The following is a 13,178-nucleotide window of genomic DNA, read 5'->3' on the forward strand; positions in this document are numbered from 1 at the left end:
TCATAGAATATTTCTGATATCAAATTTTGTGACGAAAAACGATCAATCATTCGACTTATAAGTACGCTTTTTAAAATTTTATTTTATATCGACACGCATGTGGATCAACAATTATTATCGGTCAACGAGAAAACATAACATTTTCCAGGCTGTGGGCAACTTTTGGCTTACCATCAAGACGGAATATTGGACATTCAAATAAATGAGTATCAGCTGGCTTGGAAGCGATTGCCTCCATTTGTCTTCTTGATTCCACCTTGACTAACATCCGAGTGTTCTTATATTTGTTGTAACATTGGAACATTAACATACGGGAGTACCCAAACTCCAAGGCATCTTTACACTTTCACTCCTTTCAAAATGGACAACCAGGACAAGGACAGTGTGCTGGAGGAGAATCAGTCGCAGGCGATGGGGGGGGAAGCCATCAGCGAGACGGACTCCACACTCATCCGCAAAATCGAGTCCGAGCACTTCTCGAAGTTCACCCTGGCCAACTTGGTGTCGCTGCCCTCGACCCTGTCCGCTCCGACGACCCGCTCGGTGGCGCAGGCCCAGCTGAACGCCACCTCGCCCATGGGCAAGTACACGGAGCGCATGGTGGAGGACATCCTGAACGAGATCTTCGTGGAGCGGCGCGGTGACTTCCCGGAGACCTCCTCCTCCTGCCACCTGGCCGAGATGCCGTGGCCACGCGAGGAGCCGGAGCGGGAGCCGCACGTGGACAAGCGCCTGCGCTACTGGAAGGAGGTGCTGCACCAGCGCAAGGAGCTGCAGAGGCGCGTCCAGCGGGAGACGGGCAAGCTGGCCAGCGAGGTGCTCTTCAACCGCCGCTCCACGCTGGACAACCGCGACGGGCAGACGGTGAAGCGGCTGCTGGACTTCGCGGACCGCATGGAGTGCGAGCGTCTGATGACCGCTCCGGTGGCCAAGCTTCCCGACCTATGCGATCCGTGCTCCTGCCAACCCATGCCCGGACTGGAGGCCACGGCCCCGCGGGCCGAGAGGCTGGGCTACAAGGACGTGGAGATCGTGGGGCTGCCCGAGATCAGCAAGCGGGAGCTGCTGGGCAGGGAGGCCCTGCAGCAGAAGCCCCCGCCGGGTTGGCTGCAGTCTCCATTCCTGGACGAGCGGCTGGAGCAGCGCTTCGGGGCCATACAGAACGTGGTCGAGTTCTTCCCCGACGTGGCTAACCTGCAGGTGAAGGGCACGGCCATCGCCAAGCTGGAGCGACCCCCAACGACGAGCCTGGTGAGGGTGGACTCCCTGCACACGGTGACCAACAGTGACAGTCCGTCCGTCTGCTCCGAGGAGTGCGTCTGCGAGTCCTTGGGCGCCACGGAGGAACATTCCACGGGAATGGCGCCGGAAGTGCCGGAAGTGCCGGAAGTGCCGGAGGTGCCGAAAGTGCCGGAGGTGCCGGAGGTGGGACTGCGGGTGAACGGAGTGGACTACTTACCCGGGGAGGGAGTCAAGGAGTGCTTTGAGATCGTGACCCGCTTCAGCTGCGATCCCTTCCGGCGGCGCATCAAGCACGTGCTGCAGCTGACCAACATCGGCCAGCAGGTGCTCTCGTTCACCTGGCGGCAGAGCACGTACTTCTACAACCGCGGATCGCTGCTGCTGGCCCGCGACAACGAGTTCTACTTCGACCTGGAGGGCTTCCGGCTGGCGCAGGGCGAGAGCCGCAGCCTGGTGGTGCTCTACCAGCCCCGCAAGGTGGCCATGACCATGGAGCTGTGGCTGCTCCAGGTGCAGCCCCGCATCTTCTGCGGCCGCCAGGAGTCGCTGCTGCTGCGCTTCCACGGACGCTGCTCCCCGCCGGCGGACTACCTGGCCAAGCTTCTGGAGTGCCAGTGCGCCTGCATCTGCAAGTCGGATGCGCTGGCCATGGACAAGCTGACCACCCACCTGGGAGACCTGGCGCCCATGGTGGTGCCGCCGCCGGCCTGCTGTCCCTACGAGCGGCCGCTGGACGAGCGCGAGGCCTTCAACGCCCTGAACCCGGGCTACCACTGCACCCGCTTCGACGACCTGGAGGTGCTCCGCGCCCTGCACCAGCGCCTGAAGAAGCCCCGCGAGCCGCTCTGGGATCTGCGTCTGTCCACGATCAGGGAGCTCATCCTGCGGGTGGAGGGCCTGGTGGAGCGGGAGCAGACCTTCGCCGAGTTCACCGACCTCCTCGCTCCGCTGCTGGGCGGAGCATCGCCTCTGACCACCGCCTCCCAGCGGGACGAGCAGAAGCAACGGTCGCGGTTCATCTACGTGCGAGGTGTGATCTGCAACGGGATCGCCGAGTGGGAGGACCTCATGTGCAACGTGCAGGACTCCTTCTTCAAGCCGGAGCTGCAGCGGTTCTACCAAAACCTGCTAGGCGACTCTGAGCAGGAGGAAGAGTTGAGCGGGGAAGAGCTTCGACCGCCGCCGAGTCCGGTGACAACCATCGACATGCAGAAACTCATGGAAATCATCGGCGAGGCGGAGCTGGACGAGGAGAAGATCCGGGCGGCGGTGATGCGCCGCTTGTACCGCTCCAAATACTTCCGCGACTCGCTCTACATCCAAACCTACTCGCACCTGTGCAACATGTCCGAGGACATCGTGTCCGTCATTGAGAGCACAGAGGAAGTGCCCACCTAGTGAAAAAAAGATGCAAGGGGAAACATAAGTGACTACGTTGTTTTGAGATAAAATCAAGAGTTTGGTGACAGAAAGACTTTCCCCTTGGTCAACCTGTTGAAAGTGTGGCAGAGCTGCACTTACATTTAAAAATCAGAAGAGATGCAGAGGAGAGACAGCGGAAAGCTTTACAATAGATTCTTTAAAAATTTTTGGAGCTTAAAATTGTTTTATCTTAATCATATCTTTTTTAATTGCCCTTATCTGGGAAAAAAAATTATGAAATGAGATTTTTATGCGTGACGCGCTTTTTCATCTAGAAACATTTATTCATTTTTGTTTTTTAAATATTTTGTTTGCTTCTACCGATCTCATTTCAGCAATTTGTTTTCTTCAGGTGACTGTTTTGAAATAGTCAGTTTGGGGGGAATTATAAATGGCCTAGAGTAGGTAACTTTATGTACTGCAAAGAAAAAAATTATTCATACGACACTTAAAATCAGAAGAAATTGTTTGATCAAACGCAACTGAACGTATGAGTGATAATCTTTGAATCCAATGCACATACCCTAAAACTCATTATTTTCAAAAATATCTATAAGTTCTAGATTTAATATAATACTTTCGCTTTTTTCGGAACTCTTTAGACTTCGATTTTTGGTTTCTTCTTCGCCAGGGCGTTTTTTTTTCCATCTAGTTGAAATGCAGAACCTGTTTCTATTGTTACTTATTGAGGGAGTATTTATTCATGGGTCCCAATATCAATTTTGCTTTTGTCTTAATTCCACTTTAAGATAATATACACTCTATTAAACTTTAATCAACCAATCAAATGGTTATAAGATGTCCATTATGTCCCATTTACCACAGTTAAAATAATGTATTCGTTATCCATGTTGTAAAACATATTTTCGACTGTGGGCTTACTCTCGACCTTTAAGTCAAACACTTACATGAATATCGAGAGCTCACACCCTGAAAACGAATAAGTTTAAAATGTGCTCAAGTCCGGAGAATTTGCCGACCAAAGAGGGCTCCTCCGAGAACATTATCCAAACGGAAGGCCTGGGCAATGACCTCATAGACAACATTTTGAAGGAGCACGCTGAGCGTGGTCTCCACCACGAGTCGGACTCGATTGCATCTTCATGTTTGGGTCCCTCGTCAGGAAAATGTAGGACTAAAGTGGACCGTCGACTGGAGTACTGGAAGAACATGATTGTTCAGCGGCGGGCATTGCAAGAGAGGCTGCGGAACCAGGTGGGCAGGATTCCAGAAAAGATGATCTTCAATCGCCAGGGGAACGTTGTGAGGGTTTTTGGTGAGACTGTAGGTCTTCCAAGACATTCTGCTGCTGAATTGCTGGGGGGAAAAGATCCAAAAGAGGAGGATGACAACGAGGGTTTACCCAAAATCTCTAGTCTAGAGGTGCTGGGCAGGAGGTACCAGGACTGTCAGAAGGCCCTTCTGACTGTTCCCTACCCAAAAGTCACTTATAACGATCGCTCCGTTGAACTCTTCAAGTCGAGTGGAGGAGACGAGGTCCAGCAATCGCCGATTGAACCAAGCGTCCGTATCAACGGAGTCCATTACTGGCCACGTGTTCCGGCATTCTCGCCACTGGCGGATAGAACCTTCACTTGCCATCCCTTCCAGCGCCACTTGCGCAGCATAGTTCGCATCGAGAATAGCGGAAGCCAAGAAGTACAGTTCAGTTGGAGACAGGTCAACTTCTTCTCGGGCAACGACACTCTGATGGAAGCCTGTTCCGGAGATTTTGTGTTTGATGTGGGCCCCTTCATGCTTTCTCCGGGCGAGTTCCGGGATGTTACCGTTCTGTACCAGCCCCGCTTCGTGGCCATCGTCAAGCAGCGCTGGCTGCTCTGCACCAGACCTCGGATCTTCCTCTGCCGACCCTATGGCTTCACGTTGAACCTAAACGGTCGCTGCACTCCGCCCAAGGAGTACCTGGACCGCCTGCAACTGGAGAGACTACCGCGAGTTCCTTGCTTGCCGCCAGTGCCACTGGAGCGGCAGGGCGAGATCCTCTGTCCATATGCCCGGGAGCTGGAGGAGCGAGAGGCCTTCAACCGGCGCAACAGAAGCTTCCAGTGCCGCACACACGAGGACTTGGAGCGCCTGAAGGAGTTTTGCGAGCGGGTGAGTCTTTCGCCTTCGTATTCCCGCCCCTGGGACTACAGTGTGCACTCGCTCATTCATCGGGTGTGTCATGGTCAGGACACCCGGCAGCGCATTGAGCACCTGTCCGAACTAACCCGCCTGCTCGACGGCTTGCGAGGAGCACCTGATCCACCACTCGGCAGGGTGGACTTACCTGAAAGGTTGAGGGAACGCCACCGCACAAAGATGATTTATGTGCGGGGAATAATCGCCAGTTGCTTGGAGGAATGGCACGAGAGGATTGCCAAGGACTTAACTGTCAAGGACTCAATCTACTTCCAGTTGTACGGACTGTTGTGCAATGCGGCAGAGGACATTGTGTCGGTGATCGAGAGCACGGCTCAGATTTAGCTGTCGTCGAGCGGAAAATAAAAACAAAAAAAGGGAACCACAAACGAAACACTTGAGACACTGGCATGGAAAACTCACTTAAGATGAAAAGGGCAAGTCTGTTGACGCAGTCCTTGATGCAGACCGTGGAGTCCTGGGGGCAGACCGTGTCCTCGAGGGATTCTGAGACCCACCGGAACAAAGTGGCGAATCTGTCGGAAAGCACGGAGGTTGCCTTCCGCGAGCGGAACTCCCTCAAGGTCGTCACAATGCGGGAGAGCAAGCAGATAGTGGTCGACATTGTCCAGGACATGTTGGACAAGAAGCGGGGCGCCTTCACGCCGTCCGAGTCGGAGTGTTCGCTGGCCGAGGACCTGCGGGAGTCGCTGAGCATGGATCCCCGCCTGAAGCTGTGGCACGACACGCTCCAGAACCGCGCCGCCGTCCAGGCGAAGATCCAGCGTAGGCTGGGCCGCCGGCCCCACGAGATGCTGATCAACGTGTCGGCCCCCAGGGATCGGGGCACCGTGGAGCGGATGCTGGACCTCGCGGGGCGCCTGAGCCCCACGACCCTGGCCCAGCGCAAGCCGGCCGTCCTGCCCGCCCAGATTGACCCGCAGCAGTGTCGCATCCTGCCGGAGTTGCAGGAGACGCTGCCGCGGGCCGAGCGGAGCGGGCGGGCGGAGCTGGAGGTCAGCGGCCTGACCCGCGCCACCAGACAGGAAATCCTGGGCTCGGCGGCCAGGGACCCCGGTAAGACCGCCCAGTGGCTGGACTGCCGACAGCTGGAGGAGCGCATCGAGCGGCAGAGCGGCGACATCAGGCGCGTGGTGCAGTTCTTCCCGGAGGTGGACAAGCTAGAAGTGGTGGGCGGCACCTTGCACGAGGGACTTGGTCGACGCGTCAAGACCAAGCCGATCGAGCGGGTGTCCTGCGACTCCGTTCACAGCATGAGCAACTCGTCGCTATTCTCGCCGGAGGAGGCAGAGCAGCGGGCCGAGACTCGCACGGCCGAGCATGCCCCCGAGACTTGGACCACCGGGGCCGCTGTCAGGATCAACGGCGTGCTGTTCCACAACTGTGGCAAGCGGAGCATCGTGCCCGAGATCGCGAACGTCTTCTTCGAGTGCCACCCGTACCAGAACGTCGTCAAGGAGGTGGCCCGTGTGGAGAACGTGGGCCGCCAGGTGCTCAGCTGCCAGTGGGCCGTTCTGGACTGCAAGCGCACCGGCAAGCGGGTCGCCGACCGCTGGCAGGACAGCCTCGTCCTGTCGCAGCGCACCTTCACCGTCTTCCCGGGCGAGGAGCACGTGTGCCGGGCTCTGTTCCGGCCGCGTGGCTGCCACCTGCTGAAGCAGTGCTACGAGCTGCGCATCTTCCCGAACGTCGTCGGCACGGTGCAGAGCAACTTCGTGGCCCGGCTGACGGGTCGCTGTGTTCCGGCCCCGGAGTACACGAACCAGCTGAGGCGCCGTCAGCAGTTGGTCACGGACGAGTCCAAGAAGCAGATGGCCGACGACCTGACCCATTTACAGGCCAGCATAGTTCCGCTTCTGCAGCCGCACGAGGTGGTGTGTCCCTGTGACCGGACTCTCGACGAACGGGAGGTGTTCAACGCCGAGAATCCGGGCTACCATTGCGAGCGGTTCGACGACCTGGAGACCCTTAAGGCCCTGCACCACGCCCTGAAGAAACCCCGGGAGGCCGCTTGGGACCTGCGACTGGAGACGATCCGCGAGCTAATCCTGCGGCTTCCTGACTCCAACCAACGGACGCGGCACTTCGCCAAGCTAGTCGACGTCCAAGAGGCACTGAAGCGGGGCGGCGGCCGGGGTTCGCTCACTCACTATTGTCGGGATGACGAGAGGATCCGTTCCAGGTTCATCTACGTGCGCGGCTGCATTGGCAACGGCATCCAGGAGTGGGAGGAGCTGATGGCCTCGATGGAGCTGAATGGCCTGAAGCTGGAGGTGAACCGCTTTCAGGTCAGGCAGCAGGACGGGTGGGACTATAACGACACCGAGGACGAAGGATCGGAACCGAAGTCCTGGATGCGTCAGCTGCGCAAGGATAATCTCGGCTTGTACCTACTCAAGAAACTGCGCTCGAGGAAGACCTACAGGGACAGCCTCTACATGCAGACCTACTCGCACCTGTGTGACATGGCCGAGAACGTGGTGTCCGTCATCGAGAGCACGCTGAACGCCTGAGCTGGCTAGCAACTAGCTAAGCAACTAAACTTGTGGTGTTTGAATGTCAAAATTTAACGTGGCCCAAAGTCAGTGAGAAGTTGCCGAAACTCTCGTGAAGAAAAATACAGAAAAACTCCCCGGGGATGGTCTATTGATTTGGAAATCTATTAGCAGCGGGGTGGAGTGGGAAACTATTTCGCTGTCCGGGGACACACCTGTGCCCCTGATGCGGCGCAAACTTTTCCCATTACGATGGCCCTTTATGGCCAACAAAATTGCCCATTTGCCGGGCGACTTGTAGGCCCACACCTCGCCAACCCCCCATCAAGCTTAATGGGGCGCAAATGCTGGCCGGAAAAGTTTCGCAGCCGTCTTCGATTTGAGCTAGTTTGCATTGATTTGATGACACTTTGGGGGCCATTCGATTCCACTAATAAACGAGCCTCGTCCCGCCCCCCGGAGTTTCGCCTTCTGCCTCCCAGAGTTGGCGTGTCAAAAAGTTGTCTGCACACATTTGGGGGCTGCTCCTTTGACGTTCCTTGCCGTTTTTGGCGGTGTCTGAGGAAATGTGACGACGAACGAGGCCATTATGCTTGCAATTAGCCAAATTGATTTTGTGATAGCGTCAACGCCAGCCCCAAATTCCTATTCTCAGCCCGCAGAACATATTCATTTCGCCCTTGTTAGGCTTTAACTAATCGCTTGCTATTTCCATTTTATTTTCAGGTAAGCCAAGTGATCAACTCAGCCTGAGTAAATGCATCCGTGGGTAAGTCTTTGGTGGCCGGCCCCTCGGGAGCTTCACACGCCGCCGATCCACCATTCCAAATGCCATAAATCATGCATCATGGGGCATCCCAAGCAGTGCAACAAGAAGCAGCAACCAGAGGCGCTGTGTTTCCGTTCACACTCAGCGTCTAATTAGCCCACAGACCGCGTTGAGATGGTACTTATGTGCGGCCTAATGATCTCCAGTTGGAGTGCATGGTGACCAACTAACATGGTCAGCGGCTAATTAACCTTGAACCCGTCAGCATGGACAGCATGGTTGACATCGCACTTCTTCTCGTAGACTAATTAAGTACGTGTCATGGGTTGGGAAATATTTATGCTTCGCAGAGCGACTGAAAATGGGTTAGCCTCGATTTAAGTTCAAAATAATAAATCGCTCTTCTCTTGACTGTAGCTCATGCTACACTTTAAGATAAGTGTAATTTATTAACGTCACAAATTGAACAAATCCTATTTCACAGTAACCATCTTTGGAAACATACATTTATAACTGGGCATAAACACAAATCCATTTTTGTATGGAAGGGATTGTGTTCGATTGCTTACCATCTCTTTAGCTATACTCTAGTTAGATTGCTCCAAATTCTTTAACAAATTCTACAAGACAGTTTTCTTTTAAAGTAGCGCTTTGTCTATTTTTTGGTTCCTATTTAGAACTATTCCATTTCTACATCTTTAAAAAATTCTACAATGTAAAAAGAGATCTCTTTATTTATAATGAAAGTGATAATAAATCGACTTTAAATAATAATAATTAGACTTTAAATAAAATCAAATAATTTGAAAACCCATTTTTACCCATTGCACACGCAAAGGCTTAACTGAATAAAAACAATTATCAATTGAGAAATGTCTAGTGAGCTGCAAGTTTAATTTTTTTGCTAAGGAATTTTAAATCAATAACCCTCATCGCAATTGAAATTTCTAAATCGTACATTATTTAAGATCTTGGGATCTTATAGACAACCTCTTAAAAATATATTCAACGTTTAGAATGACATCTTGATAATACTAAAAGCTTGTGTTGTTAATCAAAATCTAATAATTTTTACATTTTAAGCTCAAATTTTTGAATTTAGCAGCTTAAAACATGAATCATTCCGTGAGGCCTAACGCAGCTTAGAGTGCTAACAAATATTACATGGGCCATCACGCTTAAATATACATACATGTATTTAGACTACATTTTGCAGTACACTTATAGGATGCTACTTCGAGCAGAGGTTGCATCAAACACGTTTTTTGTTCAATGTTGGAGTTGCAGATTGAGTTGAAGATCAAAAGAGTTAGGTTTTAAAAGTTATTTCTAGAAATTTACTGTAAATAAGCAAAATTTTGATATTGACATCGTGATGATACTAAAAGCTTATTTTGTAAAAACAAAAATTAAAAAAAATGTTGCTGAAACAAAATTTAATAATTTTAGATTAAAGACTGAAAATGTTTGAATTTGTCAGCTTATAACTTTAATCTTTCCATGATGCCTAGGAAACCCAGCTTTTAATATCAACATATTTTACATGGACTATAACGCTTAAATACATACATGTACACATGTAAACTAAATTTTGCTTATAAATTGTAGCACACTTATAGGGTGCTACTTCGAGCAAAAGTTGCATCAAACATGTTTTGTGTTGGAATTTTAAGTTGCAGCTTGAGTTGAAGATAAAAATAGTAATGTTTATAACGCAATTTTAAGTAAATTTGCAGGAACAAAAGTTTTATGATTGGCTGGGTATTAAGAGGCTTTAATGAAATTTGCAAAAGCATATATGCATAAAAGCTTGTTTTGTAAATACAAAAATTTTAAGAAAATTTTGGTTATAACAAAATCTAAAAATTTTGGGTTGTAAATTCAAATTTTTGAATTTGGCAGCTTATAACTTTAATCTTTCCATGATGCCTATGAAACGCAGCTTAGAATACTAACGCATTCTACATGGACTATAACGCTTAAATATACATACATGTATGTAAGCTAAATTTTGCCTATAAATTATAGAATACTTATAGGACGCAAGCACAGGTTGCATCAAACATGCTTTGTGTTCGATGTTGGAGTTGCAGCTTGAGTTGAAGACCAAAATATTTAGGCTTATAAAGTTATTTTAAGTAAATTTGCAGTAACACAAATTAAATGATTGGATAGGTATTAGATGGCTTTAACGAAAAAAGCGAAACTGAAAGCTTATTTGGGCGAATAATTGAAAAACCAGATTTGCGATCTGATCAACACTCCATCAAACACGACTCACAGCTAGGCATCCAAGCCCAGAGCGATCCACATCCACGGGGCTCGATCAGTTTGAAAGAGTTATTCGTTGCGAGCGGTCCACATTTACACCTGGCAACAGGTGCGCTTCGTCGTCGAATAATCCGCCTGATCGATCGGGTATTCGCCGATGTCGGTTTCGGTCCACGTTATCTTGCGCCAGATCTGTCATTTACCGTTTGCCAGCCAGATCGGAGCAAAGTGCACAAACATCCCAGAAACAGCAAAAAAAGCTGCTAACTGAATTCACAAAAAACGCAAAAAATTGACAAAAATAAGTGAAGTGCAATCAATAATCCAGAGCGATCCCTATCAGGGCGTAAAAAAGCTCCTTTTTGGGCGAAGTGAATTCATTCAACAACTCGCGGGGCGTTCAATTATGCTAAGAGCACAGGCCAAATGGCCAAGTGAGGTGCGATTTAAGCCATGTTTTCGCCTGGCGATTGTCAAGCCAGCGCATTCGACATTGCATTCGACATGGATACAAACGGATAACCGAACCCAAACCCCTTCCCAAGATACATACACCCTCGGATACAGATACAGATACAGAAATAGAGACAGAAACAGATACAGATACCTTTGCAGACACAGACAACAATAAAATTACATTAAAAATCAAATGAAACTGGAGACCGATTGATATGCGAGGCACAGGCGTCGGCCCGGCTGCCCTAACACAATATTTTTATGGGCTTATCGAGTGTCGAGAATCGTTTGGTCCGGGTGTGTTAGGCCATCGAAAGAGTTGGGCAACGAACTTGGCACTACTCGTACGTACATTGGCTTGATGGCTGTCATAAGCTTATGCACATTACACGTCCGCCAAAGTGCTCAGCTTGATTTATTTAGATACGTTAAGTTTTAATCGCCATTCGCTGCGCACTTTCACCAACTTGCCGCAGCATCGCGGAATGAAGTCATAACCAAATAGGCTTACGACCTGCTCCGGCACATAAAACATGACTTGTCTAGCCATAAAAACACTTGGCAGAGGCCCGAAAATAATTTGATTACCGCGCACTGAGCGGCTTTCTCCTCCTGATCCAATTAGCTTGTCGTGAGCCATTGGCAGATAGCCAAATAGCCGCATAGTTGGAGAACTGGAGGTCCAAAGCGGCATCGCAGCCACCCACAGAACTGTAATGAAACGGACTTACATGGCCTGCAATGTGTCAACAATGGCTTGTTAGCAATTGGCTTTCGAGCCAACTGTGTGCCTGTGTGGGCTTCGGGCTCCGACATGGGTTTGCAGCTGAAAACACCTCATTGACAAGAGACTTTTGACTCGCACCGCAGTGTGTACCAAGTGTGTGCCGAGTGTGTGGCGAGTGTGTGTGGGCCGGGTTGAAATTTATCTGCGATTTCTAATTGCCTGACATGCCAATTTGAATTTAAAGCGCAAGCGATAGTGGTTTTCATTTCTGAGTTCTGAGTTCTGAGGCGGATTCCTGCGAGATGCCATAAAGCATCACAACGGAACGGAACACTGCAGCTCACTGCTCACTGTGCCGCTTTATGGCCCGAGCAACTAAATCAATTTTCGCACTGCGGCTGGCTTCGATTCCGGCCTTTATTGAGAAATTCTTCATAATTATGTAGCGTCGGCCGGCGGCGGTTGGAAATAAAACTGTTGTTTATGGCCGAGTTGTGGCAACTAGTTGGCTCAATTATGGCGCTGCTGCATCAACTTTCTCCCTCACTTTGGGCCAGCTGCCACGGCTGCTTAACCCCAATCGACGCCTCTAACTGACTAACTAACTGGCGTGTTAATTTGTTGGCCAGTTTCCTCCGCACGCAGTCAGTCAGCCAGCCAGCCAGCCAGCCAGCCAGCCAGCCAGCCAGCCAGCCAGCCAGCCAGCCAGCCAGCCATTCAGTCAACCATCCAATTGCCGGAGCTTGAAGAGATACACTCTAGCTCGGAGATGCAAACCCCGAAAGAATCCAGCCTCTGAATAGATTGGTCACTTTACAGTTATCGCCTTGGTTAGCATAACAAAGGTCCGAGTGGGTCAACAACCTGAGCCTCGTTATGTCAAGTCGCGCTTTGTCCCACCATTTGCATATTACACATGTCTCACGTCCATTTAGAGGCCCAATTAACGAGCTATTTGCCAAGACCTCACTGGCCATTCATCAGGGCGAATTTGGCCTGGGAATTAATTAGGCCGCGTTATGAGCTCTTTGACGTCGGGAAGTCGTAAATAAATATCGGTTCCGTCGCTGGACATATGCAACCGCCAATTTGATCTGTCATCCTGTCAGCTCGCGTTAGTTTCCCAACCATCTTCCAGGCCGATAAGAACGGGTTCCCCGCGAAATGGAGCAACGTTAGTTTCCTTCCACCCGACGTCTTTTGATTGCATTTGACATTTAACACGAGTGCGCCGCAGATTAGAACGGCAACTGCCAACCGTCAACCGCCCACAAGGTTTTGGCGTTTTAGGAGGCGTGCCCGGCTCCATTTTCATTTTCACTTTGTTTTTCGTGGTCAGATCGGCCATATCGGTTTTATGTAAGCGCAATTAAAGCTCGAGCAGGCAACCCAATCAATTTCGGCGGGGACAAAGGCGTTTAGCACCCAGCTCCGGCGATAAGGCAGGCGTGAGATTATAATCGGACCCAGTGAAATATGAGCGCCAGACAATGGCTCATTAGACCGCGCTGGGCTTTGGCCCAAACTAGTTTGGCCAAAATGGTGGGCCTAAACGCGGTAATTATCAGCTTTCAGAGGCTCGAGTTTTAGCTGGGCCGTAGAGTGACAAACAAGTTAATCCATTAGCAAGTGA

General features: G+C 50.6%; 4 protein-coding genes across 4 annotated transcripts in view; all 4 read left to right on the plus strand.

The window, feature by feature from the left end:
- LOC121467596 (putative uncharacterized protein DDB_G0287599) overlaps positions 1–8,213 on the plus strand; it is a 42,431-nt gene extending 34,218 nt beyond the window's left edge. Inside the window, exon 2 of the transcript XR_005977662.1 lies at positions 8,049–8,213. The gene's annotated coding sequence lies outside the window, so the exon portion shown is untranslated. The remainder of the gene's footprint in view (positions 1–8,048) is intronic.
- LOC108147345 lies at positions 88–2,888 on the plus strand. The gene has a single exon (XM_017273775.2). The coding sequence runs from the start codon at positions 361–363 to the stop codon at positions 2,638–2,640; it is 2,280 nt and encodes a 759-aa protein (XP_017129264.1). The 5' UTR covers positions 88–360; the 3' UTR covers positions 2,641–2,888.
- LOC108147348 lies at positions 3,566–5,151 on the plus strand. Its single transcript, XM_017273778.2, has one exon. The coding sequence runs from the start codon at positions 3,616–3,618 to the stop codon at positions 5,149–5,151; it is 1,536 nt and encodes a 511-aa protein (XP_017129267.1). The 5' UTR covers positions 3,566–3,615.
- On the plus strand, positions 5,217–7,464 carry LOC108147347. The gene has a single exon (XM_017273777.2). It carries the CDS (start codon positions 5,217–5,219, stop codon positions 7,338–7,340), a length of 2,124 nt encoding a protein of 707 aa, XP_017129266.1. The 3' UTR covers positions 7,341–7,464.
- Positions 8,214–13,178: the final 4,965 nt, after the last annotated feature.

Source organism: Drosophila elegans, unplaced genomic scaffold (assembly GCF_018152505.1).
Source record: "Drosophila elegans isolate 14027-0461.03 unplaced genomic scaffold, ASM1815250v1 contig_133, whole genome shotgun sequence".
NCBI classification, from domain to species: Eukaryota; Metazoa; Arthropoda; class Insecta; order Diptera; family Drosophilidae; genus Drosophila; species Drosophila elegans.